We start from the raw sequence: 12,919 nt of genomic DNA on the forward strand, positions 1-12,919 counted from the left end.
TGGTGTAAAAAAAAAAAAAGTGTTTCACCAAATACACACATAAAACTTTAAGCAGCAACACTTATATATTTTACATACCTGTACATAACTATATTACTATACTAGTATACTACTATACACACATTTTACAAAGTACAGGCAAAATCACTGTCAGTGTGATAAAATAAATAAAAGGACCATAAAACTGGTTATTTGAAAGCAAAAGAAAAAGGAGCAGTCTTTCATTTGTTTTTTTAAAAAGGGGCAAATCTTAGTAATAATGGCTTATAACCATGCCTCATGTTCAGGGCACTATCACGTTAAATGTTGAGTATGCTCACTTCACTTTCTCTGGATATGATTGCAGTTATTTATGTTTTTATTGTCCTATTTGCTTGATTTTTCTGGCTCCTATTTAATAACTAAATAATCCATCTGAACCTATCATTCAATCCCGGCAGAGAACACTGGTCTGCACAAAACAAAAAAATGCGGAGCTCCGCTGTCCGAGCCCGGAGAGGCTCCGTGAACGCGGCAGTGTTCCAGAGTACTAGTACGGAGCGGTGAGTGACAGTCCTGCTCCTCCACGGTAGCTGCTCCGCTCCGCTCCGCTCCGCTCCTCTCCTCTCTACAGCCACAAGACCGGAGCCGGGCCGAGCAGGGCAGGGGCGGGGGGACAGACAGTCAGAGAGCCGGGCAGTGTGTGCAGCAGGACGGGCTGCGTGCTCTGCGGTGTGCAGTAAATGGCATTAAACCGCTCAGACAGCGCTTGGAAACACTTGCAGCAGTAGTAGTAAGCCTGTAGTGGAGAGTAGGAGGAGCTCCGCGCCGCGCTGCGCCGCATGTGCTCTCCTGTGCCCGTCCGCCGGAGAGAAAAACTACCAGAAAGAAGAGGAAAACTTCTCCGAGGTGCAGCCGTGCTTCGGGTCTAACCTCCGCGGGAGCTGCGAGCCCGTGTGTGCCTCCCCTCTCACGTTGATGCGGGGGAGAGAGGGAGGGCGGCGGAAGCCGGGGGATGTTTGAAGCACCTCTGTGAAACTTGCAGAAACACGAGAAAGAGGTGAGAGAAGAGGGGTTTTTTTTGTTTTTGTTTTTGTTTTATTCGCGGGAGTTAAAGGACGCATCATGGAGAGCCAAGCCGGCGAGCCCCAGAGCTTCGAGGACGTGCGTAAGAGCGGCTACCTCCGCAAGCAGAAGTCCATGCACCGGCGCTACTTCGTGCTCCGCGCCGCCTCGGAGCGCGGCCCGGCCCGCCTGGAGTACTACGAGAGCGAGAAGAAATTCCGTGGCAAGGCCCCCGTCCCGAAGAAAGCCCTGGCTCTGGAGACGTGCTTCAACATCAACAAGCGGGCCGACTCCAAGAACAAGCACATGATCGTGCTGTACACGCGGGCCGAGAGCTTCGCCATCGCCGCGGAGAACGAGGCGGACCAGGACGAGTGGTACCAGGCCATGGTGGAGCTGCAGTGCAAAAGTAAGCGCGCAGACACACACTCGTGCATGCACGACAACAACACACACACACACACACACACACACACACACACACACTCGTGCATGCACGCTCAATAGTTTATGAGGCTCCTGCATGAGAGGAGAAACGTGGCAATGCGTGCAGGAGCGCACTGCAGATCGGGACATGCCTCATTCCAGTGTTTCTCAAAACCATTACAGCCCGATTCAAGTTTACATAGTCGGAGCCAGCGCGCTCCCATTCCTTGTTTAATTTTTGGGTGGATTTTAAGGTGTTTGCTGCTCATTTTTGACACTTTCCAACCAGGTCAGGGTTGTTTACAAGCCTCCTCTGACGGGAGTGTGTGTGTAAACACCAGGCTGCACCGTGCAGCTTATCCTCCCCGCCAGTCCTTATCACACCGGTGTCAGCTCAAGATATTTGCCTCCAGTTGTGCTCCAGACTCTCTTGAGTTTCTCTCTCTGTCTGTGGGCCTCCTGTGTGCAAGCTCTTTCCCAAGTCAACTGCTCAAACACACCCTGCCCTCTTGTTTACTCTGCCTGCTCTGCTTTTTTCTGCTGACCCAGCAATATTACACCAGGCATTGATCCCATGAGAGGAGAAAGAAGTCTCCAAAAGTAGCCCGAATATGCATATTAAGTTCATTGGGTGACTTGTTCGCACCCTAAAAAAAAAAATATATATCCCCCATGTCTGTTTTTCTGAAATGCCGCTGTGTAAACACAGCTGTCCCTGCAACAGTGTGACTTTAAGTCACCTGTTCAGCTCCCCCCCCACCTCCCTGTGAGACAGACAGGCCACAAGGGACACACGATGACGCAACCTCAGCAAATGAAGATATGAGTTCAAGGTGCTTCAAGCAGCTGATATGTGGCTGACGAGGGAAATAAAACACCTGAGGAGAGAGAATGACATGTTTTCATTCAGAGCCAGTTGTTTCAAGGTTGAGGTGATTTAGGAGCTCCAAAAAAAAAAAGCGCATGCTGCTGGTGGGAAACCTGCACATTTCGGACAAGATTTTTCCTCCCCCTGTTGCTTTAACACAACTGGACCCCCGGCCCTGTTCAGACCCGGTGTTAACATCCATCCTGAGTGATCTGATCACAAGTGGTTGAGATCCGATCACTCAGACCACATTCTTCAGGCAGTGTGTGCACACATGTGTCCCGGACCGCCTTCTCAACTGACTTCCTCTCCGAAAGAAGAAGAAGAAGAAGCCACAACAACAGGCAGAATTGATTACGCGCTGCTGGATCTCCATTTATTTCGCTGTAAATGTTTGGGACGCTCCTATCCTGCCAGTGTTAGCAGCAGATGTTTGTGAATGCACTGTTTCAACCATTCCAACCATTAAACCGTAATAGCCCCAGACTCCCTTAACAAATCGTGCAATTTTAAGAGTTGTTGCATGAGGAGAAACTTAAAAATACTTTGCAGAACAAAGATACAGCAAACTCTAAATCGTGAGTGTCTTCTTGTAAATTCGGCATTGAATGCAATACATGCATACATGCATCCGTCGTGGCATCGCCTGTCTGCTTCTGTGTTTTAAAGTTCGTCTTGCCTCCCAACATTTTGTAGCTTTTTGAACACCGTTTCAACTGATTTCACCATTTACATTAAGTTTATGAAAGAAGACATTTCATTCAAGGTAAATGTCAAAAATTACAAGTGTCGTAGCCAATTTGGTCTACTTCTTTGTCACCTGTGGAGAAAATCGCCAGACTCCCTTAAAAAATCGCTTAATTTTGTGAGTTTTGGAAATATGAGAAACTTTATAAGCTTTTTTAAATGCCGTCTACATCAGATTCTCAACTGTTTGGGCCTTCTTTTAAATTCGGCAAAATGCTTTATATGATTTTTTTCTTTCTTTGTGTACAAAACATCCATTGTCCTGAAGATGCATGTGTTTATTTGCATATGGCGCAGCGAAGTGAGATCCGATCACAAGTAGCCCCTCGAGAGGCATGTTAATGCCAAGTACGAACAGCCTCTGTGTGTTTGTGTGTGTGTAGCCCACTTTTCCCAAGTGTTTGAGAAGTTTCCGCAAAAGATGGGAAAGTGAACGGACAGATGTCGGAGCGGAGATCCAGGACACTGACTTTGCAGCCTTTTAAAAAAAAAAAAGTTCAAATGATCCAATCTGCAGCCACTAAGTTGAGTGCTTGTGTGTGTAAAGGTCAGACGTAAAGAAATCTTGGCTTTATAAGCTGCAGCTCAGCAGGTGAGTTTGTCGGCCTGCCAAGGAGACCAGACGAGCAGCAGCCGGCTCGGCCATCATCACAAGTCGTCTTTGAAACTGCAGGACCGGTGTTCTGCTCTCCTCGTCTCCCTCTTTTGTTGCTTCAAGTGTCGGGTTCCTCCTGTAAATCACCCTCGCTGGCTGACAGTGACAAAGAGCTGCGGCTGGCTGCTGCGTAAACGCTGCACACCAGCAGGCTTTTTCTTGTGGTATGTACTGCAGTTTCTGTTCATACAAAAAAATGAGGCCACACATACACACACACACACACACACTCGATTCAGGCTTGTTTAGGGAGAGTTCTGTAAGAGGGGGAGTTGTTCAGCGGTCAGGGCCAATTGCTGCCTCAACCTGCATGTGCGAAAATAGCTTAAATGCACACACACACACACCGAACACTGTCAGGATTCCTGCCTGTAATAACCCTCCTCTGGTATGTGCAGCTCATACACTGTTTCAAGTCTTCCGTGTCTGGATGTTGATTGAACCCCCGCGCGCACACACCCCCCGCCTCCTCATCTACACACACTGTCACTGCTCAACAGTCAAAGTATTCGTCCCCCCACCGGTCCCAGTGGGGAGACGGAGGAATTCACAGGCGGCAGAGCCAAGAGATGCTGCACTGTATGTCTTCGCATACTTTCCAGAGGGGCACTCCTTCAATCTGATACCTGTGTAGCTGCTCGTATGAAGCCCTACGGGGGGGGGGGTGAAGCTATCAGCGGCGCCTCGGCTGGAAGTGGAATCAAAGTTATGTGTTGAAGTTTGGAATAATTGCTTTGAGTGTGCACAGCGAGAGGTTCCCCAGCATGCGTACGGTGACGCACAATACTGTACATGCTGTCGTACGCCGCAGCTCTGGAGCTTCAGGCCTGGGATACTCACCTAAAGCAGCCCAGGAAGCGTCCAGTATCGCACGGCCTCCCCCTCAAGCCGGCAGTAATTGCACAAACACGAGCCAGCTGCCGTGCAGGGCGATATTAGGATCTCGGTTATTTATTCAGCTGAGTCCAGTAAGACCCTTTCGGGCAGCGAGTACAGTATCAGGCTCGAGGGCAGGTATTTGCTCAACTATTAGGAGGCAGTCGAGTGTGTAAAGGCTTAACCTCGACGAAACGGGCAGAGGGGCGGCCCGCGATTGACGTTCGCCGGGGAAACCATGCCGCAGCTCGCGACACCGCCTCGGGAATGGTTGACCTCAATAAAACAATATGGCAGAGTTACACTTTGGAGAATGAGAGGGAAACACGAGCCAAACACACACATACAAAAGGCTGCATCTGCTACAGTGGCAAAATGCAGATAAAGTGTGACAGGATTGTCTCTGATCTGGTCAGTTGATCAACTGACAGGAAATGAATATGCAACTATTTTTATAAATTACTACCATATCATGAAAACACACATTCTGATAAATCTATAACCTGTAAAACATTACCAAACAGATGAAACAGTTCCTCATACTTTTTCTTTTGACGTAACAGCTATTGGATCAGCGTTTCAGAGGAAACAGTGTTTGGCCCACGATCTTAAGAACCGCAAAGATTAGACAAATGAGTCGGCTGACGTATGACAAGACGACAAATGTCTTCACACGTCATTTTTGAGCGCGCTTCCACATCGGTCCATCTGTCGCAGACTCTCTCCTTGTCGATGTGTCGAAGCTCAACGAACAAAAAAAACAAACCGGCTGCAGATTTTGAAAATGGCATCTGAAATAAGAGGCTGTGAGCACATGAGTAATCAGAAATGTTCAGCACTTCAAACCCCAACCCTAAAGTTCCCGCACTGCTGGAACGTACTACCCCTCGAGCAGGGACTTTTTGGGAAATTTGAAACTTAAAAACAGAGGAGAGCTGAAACGGCTTTGATTAACTGGTTCTGTCATTCTTTTAAAAGCCAAAATGTCAAACAGTCCCTGGTTCCGGCTTCTGAAATTGAAGAATGTCTGCTTTTGTTTGTGGCATATCTGAGAATGAACCAATCGCTTTTGGTTTTTGGACATTTGGTCAGACAATACAAGATGTTTAAAGACGTCCCCTTCATTTTATATCATGAATTCTTCATTCTTTTCGAAGGTTTTCCGAACAAAATGAATGAACGATCGTCAGATTAAACGATAATGAAAACAGTCTTTCGTCGCAGCCCCAAACAAGAGCACAGATGGTTTTGTTGTGATCTTCGGAGGTTTGTTGACGTCCCTGCAGTACAGTAAATCTCCATGGAATTTAGCTTTCTGTGCTCAAAGCCCCCAAAAATTAGATTTAAAAAACTGAGAGACAACATCTGTTTTCCAATATAATGTTATGATTATTCATGCTAATTATTGAGAACAGTTCCTCCTTCACTGTAAATCTGTTTCCAGTCAGTCCTGTAGATTACCGTGATGTCATTTTTGACACTTTAAGTGCCACAAAACAAATGCAGTCGTGTCAGACCTGCGCTGCAGCCAACATCCAAACCTCAGCAGATCACAGCAAAGCTCTCACGTCAGAAATGTTTTGAGGAAAATGTGCTTTTTGAGTGAGCTTTTCTTTATGATGTGCATTTGATTATGAACTAGAAAGACAGTCCGTGGCTCTGGAGTGTTTTCATTTGGCGGCTCTGACCAATGAGATCTGGATCTCACCGGTGGTTCGCCGAGCGGGCCGATTAAATGTTAAGCCGCGCTTAAGCACTGCTCATCTCCCTAATTAGGCAGTAATTATTGCCTCGAGGGTCAGCGACTGGTGGCACAGCAGAGGCTGTGTGCTAACAAAGCTCGAGAGGAGGGAGCGACGAGGGGATCCATGAAATCTAGAGTTTATAAAGTGATCATTTCAGTGCCACCATGTCTTACTTTTACTGTTTCATCCCTTACAGCTCCAATCCTGGCTCAGAAGCGGTGAGCTGCCACAGGGCATTTCCTCTGCATAAATAGTTTGCACACATTAACACCCTTTAATTTAATTTAACACGACAAGCGGGACAGCCTGGCTTTATTATGGCCAGCTCTGGTTTGTCGCGACGCTGCAGCTCCTGGAATCCGAGTCACAGTCAAACCTCATGAGTCTGAAACGGCCTCGAGCGCTCCTCCTCATGTCTGCATTGGGGTCCGAAGCAGCCCGTCAATTAAGTGCTCGGATTTGATCGACAGCAAAGCAGGGCCACGGGCAACAAGATCCATTTAGTCAATGAGCACCCATATGTCGAGCACGGTCGAGCTGCAGGGCTTTAAACGCATAGTAGCCTTTTATAGGGGGGCCGTATTGATTGCTGTTGGTTGATTAGAGCCCATTATCGCTGTCGTAGTGGAGGTCAGGAAGTTCATGAGTTGGGATTTACCGGCCTTGTAGTGAATACACGAGGAGCATGCAGGGAAATCAGTGGAAAACTTCCTCATTGCCTGGTGTGCTGTTCCTCCAGGAGATGTGATACAAGAATCCTGCACTGATTGGATGTACTGACACACAGCAGGAGGAATCCCAGCAGGAATTGTTCAAATTTGAATTGTGTCGGCTTGTCAAGTAAAAATGAGGTGAAACTGGTATAAAGCTTTCTGTCAAAGGAATGTATACAGGGTGTTAGAGTTGGAGAGTTTCCTATTTCTTTTGGACGTGCACACCCTTCCTAAAGCTCCTTTACAGTTCTTATAGGTATAAAAGTTAAATCCCTAAACCTTTGAACCACTCTCTGCAGCATTAAGGGACAAGCCTGCTGCATTGCCTTGGCCCTGTGAAGGCCTGTAATGGTACATGTGCCTCTAAGTACGTTCATGAACAGGGGTGGACTCAGGATGTTTGAGGGCTAGCGGCGAAAAAAGGGCACCAGCTGTATGTGATGGGGCACCAGTGCGCAAAAAGTCGTATTTATGTGATTAGAGGGCACTTAACATAAATCTTAATTGAAATGTGTTTGCTGTAAAACTACCTAAAAGAGTACTTTGATGTTAAAACTGAACTCGGAGAGGCCATTGAATAGTTCAATTCTGAAAAAAAACAATTCATCCACTTTGGAAAGTTTGTGCAAGAGGAAACTTATTAGACAATTTTTCAACACTGCACATGATTTTGTTTAAAAAATTTAAAAAAATACTCACGCTTTTGGAAGTTAAGCCCTAAAATGACACTGGGGACTTTTCGCCTGTTATGACCTGATATAATGTTTACTAACTCCGAGCCAGTCTCGCCTGCAAAATTTCCAGATGCCTGCCAGTTTGGTGAGCTGTCTGAGCCGATTTTGCTTCATATTACTTAAACAGAGCTTTTTTTGCGTGTCTTGTCAGGGGACGGGAAAACCTTGGATGCGTCACCGATAATTTCATGCGCTTGTGTGAGTGTGTGTTCTTTCGACTTAACACGAACCACATGTGTTGGGGAAGCATCGTGTCCCCGAAAGTGGGCCCAGATAGGGGGATTACAGCTGGTAGAGATGGATGTAGAGATAGGAAGTGGAGGAGTTGAAAAAAGAGGAAAGTGGGTACACATGGCAGCCAGAGATTAGACCAACTGTTTTCACTGCTGGGTGGCTCGCTGTCTTTTCTCTCTGAAATACATGCCAGGACAAAGAACTGCACAGCTGTCCCCCATCTATCCGCGATGGTAACCCGGTATGGCAGTGGGGGCGGTAAGGATAAGGGGCACGGTAGCAGAGAAAGGGGGTAGAAAAATTGGGCTGTAGCTCTCAGAAGTTTCTGTGCTTTGTTTTGCGGTATTATGGCACAGCACAGCGTGCTAGGGCAATGAGGTCAGAAACTTGAAACAGAACCCAGTGAGAGCCAGCCGGTTCATTGCCAGAGTAGTTTTTCCCTGATTTACAGGCTGCATTAGCTAACTAAGAAGAGGGATTACACTGTGAATCTTGCTATAAATTTCAGTCATTCAATTTTTTTCACAGAAGTATATTACATAAAAGGTGTCGCTTGACTGTAACTTAAACCGAGGGTTGGTCATTTTATTTTAGAAGCATTTTTTTGTTATATTTGTAGAAAGACTCCCAACACCGATCAATAAATCAAATGCTCTGACAACAAAAAAAGAATAAGAACCTGCCTGTAATAAGTCCGTCCAATCATTTCATATGCCCACTTATCTTTCTACCTACATATCTGCCTGCCTGTCTGTGTGCACTAACTTTTTACACAGGTTGCACTGGAGCCCCTAACTTTTTCATCTAGGTGCACCAGCACATAATTTAGACGCACCCTATAATATATTTTAATTTCTTTACACATTATGTACATTATTATAAATAGGATTACATGTTTTTCTTCTTGCATTTCTAAATCGCAGCACGCACAACAAGAAATTGCGATAACCTACATTGCACTACAAGGCAGTGGAGACGCTATACATTGGTGTTTTTTTTAGTGCCTGAACTCCATCTTGAACCAGATAGATTCCCACCCAGTGGCACATTACTTCAATAACAATACCCCCCCATTCTGTCCCTGCTGTGGGTGAGCTGATACAATCCACAGGCCTTCAAAGACCCCTATGGAAGACCTACTTTCTTAGGCTTCATGTGATAACCATAACAATAATCAGGCTGTCACTCAAGGGGGAGCTGTCAATATCCCAGCAGGCATCTGGCAGCCCTTGGGGTAAATATGACACCCCTATACCCCCCCTAAACATGCACTCCCTTATAGCACAAAAGCAATGAGAAAGCGAGGGAGACGCAGTGTCGCCTCAACGGCAATAAGTCAACTCGTATTTAAAATCGCAGTTGGAGAAAATTGGGTTAGATTATGGCCTCTTTATGTACACTCTATGTTCTCAAGGGAGGCAGCTCGAGCACGGCAAATAAATCGGCATGAATAGACAGCAATGTTGGCCGCGTTAGGTTCTCGAGCCACACGTAAGACTGAAAGTTTCATGTGCGGTGGCGGTGAAAGTGAAGTAAACAACTAGTGCGTGAATAAGCCAGTGTAAGTTGTTTTCAGGTTGCTAAAACGAGGTTAGACGACGAAACTTTTAAATAAATACAGTCACCTTGTATGAACTCTTTATATACGCCCTCCCTCAAGGTTGTATCAAGGTTGGCTGGAGGTTTTTCCCGCACGCATCGCCCTTATTCAACCAGCAGATGCTTTATTACCTCCAGGTGTGTTTTGCTTTCATGTGCATCCGCCTTTAATCCTTAGATTCATCTCCTGCTAAGGGCCATTTTAAATGTTTTTGTGAGGGTTCATTATGTTGTGTATAGGGGTGTCTGCACGGAAGTTGACCGGCTGATAACCTTTTTATGCAAAGCAAGAGGGGAAAAATACAGTTTTCTCAACAGCCACCTCCGCTGAGCTCCACGCTGCCATGAAGGTCCCCTGGAGAAAAGCCAGGGGCAATCTATAATTCATACGGCTCCATGTAGGATCAACCCTGGCTTTATGTAATCACGAAGAAGGGTCTGTAATGTTCAATCAGTCTGCACCCCTGCAGGAGTCTTGGAAAACCTCTTAAAGGTTTTCAGTGCTTTTGAGAGTTGTCGGTAAGTGTGCGCAGCCTGAGTGGCCCTGAGATGAAGGGTGTTTTGTGTGTGTGTGTGTGTGTGTGTGTGTGTGTGTGTGTGTGTGTGTGGAAGTGCTGTTGAGGGCACAGCTGAGGTTTCAGGCTGCACTGTACTCAAAACAAACAACACACTTGTGCTCTCCTAAAGACACGCTAAACGCGCTCTTGACAAGGAAAAGATACTCTTCGAGGAACATGCAGCACTGCAGTCCGAGTCAGTTTCAAGAAGAAACGGGCTTAAAAGTTTAATTTTAGATTAAATAAAGCCTGTAATTAGATTTTTTTAAATCAAAGCAATCCCGAGAATTAACTTTCCTCTTTAGAGATTCTTTAACATGCCCTCCTTTTCCCTCCTTAATGGCTCTCGGGTATCTCTTTGCAATCTCCCGGAGTCCCTCATTCCCTCGGTCCCCGCTGAAAAATCCCCCAAACCATCCCTTCCTGTTGTAAATCTAAATCGAGGAGGCAAACAGAGCTCCTCGCACACAGAGAAAAGCAAGTACATGAAACAGCCATGCATGGCCTTGAGTGAGTCATCTAATATGGGGGGAGTGCCTTCACACACACACACACAGCCACTAAGCCACAGCCCTCCGTGGCTTTCAACAAAACATCTATTCTGAGTCGCTTTCAAGTTGTGAGCAATCCTCCAATTTTGGGGAAGTAAACTGGAAGAAGACACAGGGAGACATATCAGGCCTCTCTGTCTTTTTGCAATCACAAGTTTGGGGAAGAGTATTGTTTGTCATAACGGAAGCTCAGTTGATATGGCGTCCACCGTGCATGCTGAGATTTCTTGCCTACATATGGTTGTCATTGTAGGATTTGCAGGAGAGTCATGGGAAAGGAAGAACAAACGCATGCAGACATACAAGCATATATTTGTGATTCCGCGGTCGGCGTGCACTGTGATTAGCCTGATTGGGCCTAAATCTTTGCTGAAAGTAGAATACCACACAAGTTTTGTGAAAGTTCGATCTTTTTTTTTCAGTTGTTTGTCAAAAAGACGCTCGTCCTGTCAGTCCTTCAATGTGCCAGATGTGGTAGTCTAATAAGGCAGGTGCTACAGTTCACCATTACTGCACAAAGAACATCCTGTTCCCATGAAGGGAACAGGTGAGGCTCTTCTTAAAGTCTTGTCATGATGACATTGATTGATTCTCTGTTGCATATTGGTATATGTCATGCTCGGTCGTATCCAACCTGGCAATGTAACGGAGAACACTCTGAAATGTGGTACAGGGGAGGAAAGGGGCCATGTTTAAGGAACATTTTAGGGTGGTTCCCTTTTTTGAAAGAAGAATAAGAATCCACCCTAAAACATGAGTCACATCATCATAATGTTCCTATAATCCTGTGCCTTTTAGTCAACAGATGTGAGAGCCCTTGTGGCTGCAAGTAAAAAAAACAAGAGCTTAGAGGTAAATCTGTGATCTATTCATGTGGACAATGAGTTACACAGCATGATAGAATTAAGGTAATTTTCTTGGGTAATGGGCACATTTCCTGCTTTAGATCTGTGAATAATACAGTGACTTAAAACACCACACAGGCGGTGAAATATTGTTAAGTGGCAAAGTCCTTTGCCTTTGTATGGTCCGTACCAACCCAGGATCAAATCTCACCAAGAGCCTTCTCCTGTTTTACCTCGGCTCAGTAATTCCCTGCTGTCTGAATACAAAATACCTAACACAAAGGGTGAATGGACTGCCTGTACTCCTACTAAAAGACACTAGGTTTTATTAGTTTACAAAGCCAGTTTATTGTGAGGAGAGCAGCTCCGGAAAAAAGGCTCTTGAGGAGCTCATTGAGTGCTTTCTCTCTGCTTTCTGGCCTTGTATTTGCATTTGGTTTGGAGAAGATTCACTTGTAAGCATTTTCCAAGTTGGTGTTTTTCCACAACCGTTGCTTTTCTCTCATAGTCATCACTCTTGTGCGGGGCTTTAGTTGTCAACAGGTTTATTTTTCCACACTGGTATATGTGCTTGCGTGTGTGTGAGTGTCAGGATGTCAGTGTGCGGTTGACGAATGAGACCCCAGGTATGGAGCCTTCAGGTAAAGCGAACAGATCTCACAAGCTCCTGCATGCTTCGTTTGAACTCAAATCTGGTTTGAAAATCAGTGAAAAGCTCAATATCAGCAGAGCTTACATAATAAAGGCACCTTGCCCTCCACTAACAGGTAAATAATGGTAGTTTGACCTGGTGCTCCCTTTTTCAACAGATGCATGAAGGTCATGTCTTTGCTTTATTGCAGCAGCAGTGTATACTGCTCCTTTATATTACACTTTAATTACCTCTGTTTTTTACTATCCAGTCGTATCGTTTTGTTTTTTTCACCCCAACAACCTTTTAATGTACTTCTATCTCTATCTGTCCCTAAAGGTAAGAACCCCACCGACAGCGGGGCTGCGGGCGACTATGGAGTGCCAAATCCTGGACCTGCATTCAAAGAGGTGTGGCAGGTGAAAGTGTGGCCCAAAGGCCTGGGTCAAGCCAAGAACTTGGTGGGCATCTACCGCCTTTGCCTGACTGACAAGACAGTCAACTTTGTCAAGCTCAACTCTGATGCTGCTGCTGTGGTGTTGCAGCTGATGAACGTCCGGCGCTGTGGCCATTCAGAGAACTTCTTCTTCGTCGAGGTTGGACGCTCTGCCGTGACAGGCCCGGGCGAGTTCTGGATGCAGGTGAGCCTGTAATCTGCAGTCCCCTTTATGTTAGCAGTCCTGCCCTTCAATCC

At 46.0% G+C, this 12,919-nt stretch overlaps 1 protein-coding gene across 1 annotated transcript in view; it reads left to right on the plus strand.

Moving 5' to 3' along the window:
• The window catches only part of LOC311251104 (insulin receptor substrate 1-B), a 45,088-nt gene continuing 32,169 nt past the window's right edge, over positions 1–12,919 (plus strand). The window contains exons 1-2 of the mRNA XM_084343392.1: positions 1–1,453; positions 12,565–12,866. Of these exons, the coding sequence (XP_084199518.1) occupies positions 1,105–1,453; positions 12,565–12,866 (651 nt within the window). The 5' untranslated portion in view covers positions 1–1,104. The remainder of the gene's footprint in view (positions 1,454–12,564; positions 12,867–12,919) is intronic.

The sequence above is a fragment of the Pagrus pagrus genome, assembly GCF_965226575.1.
Source record: "Pagrus pagrus genome assembly, chromosome: 22".
Lineage (NCBI taxonomy): Eukaryota > Metazoa > Chordata > Actinopteri > Spariformes > Sparidae > Pagrus > Pagrus pagrus.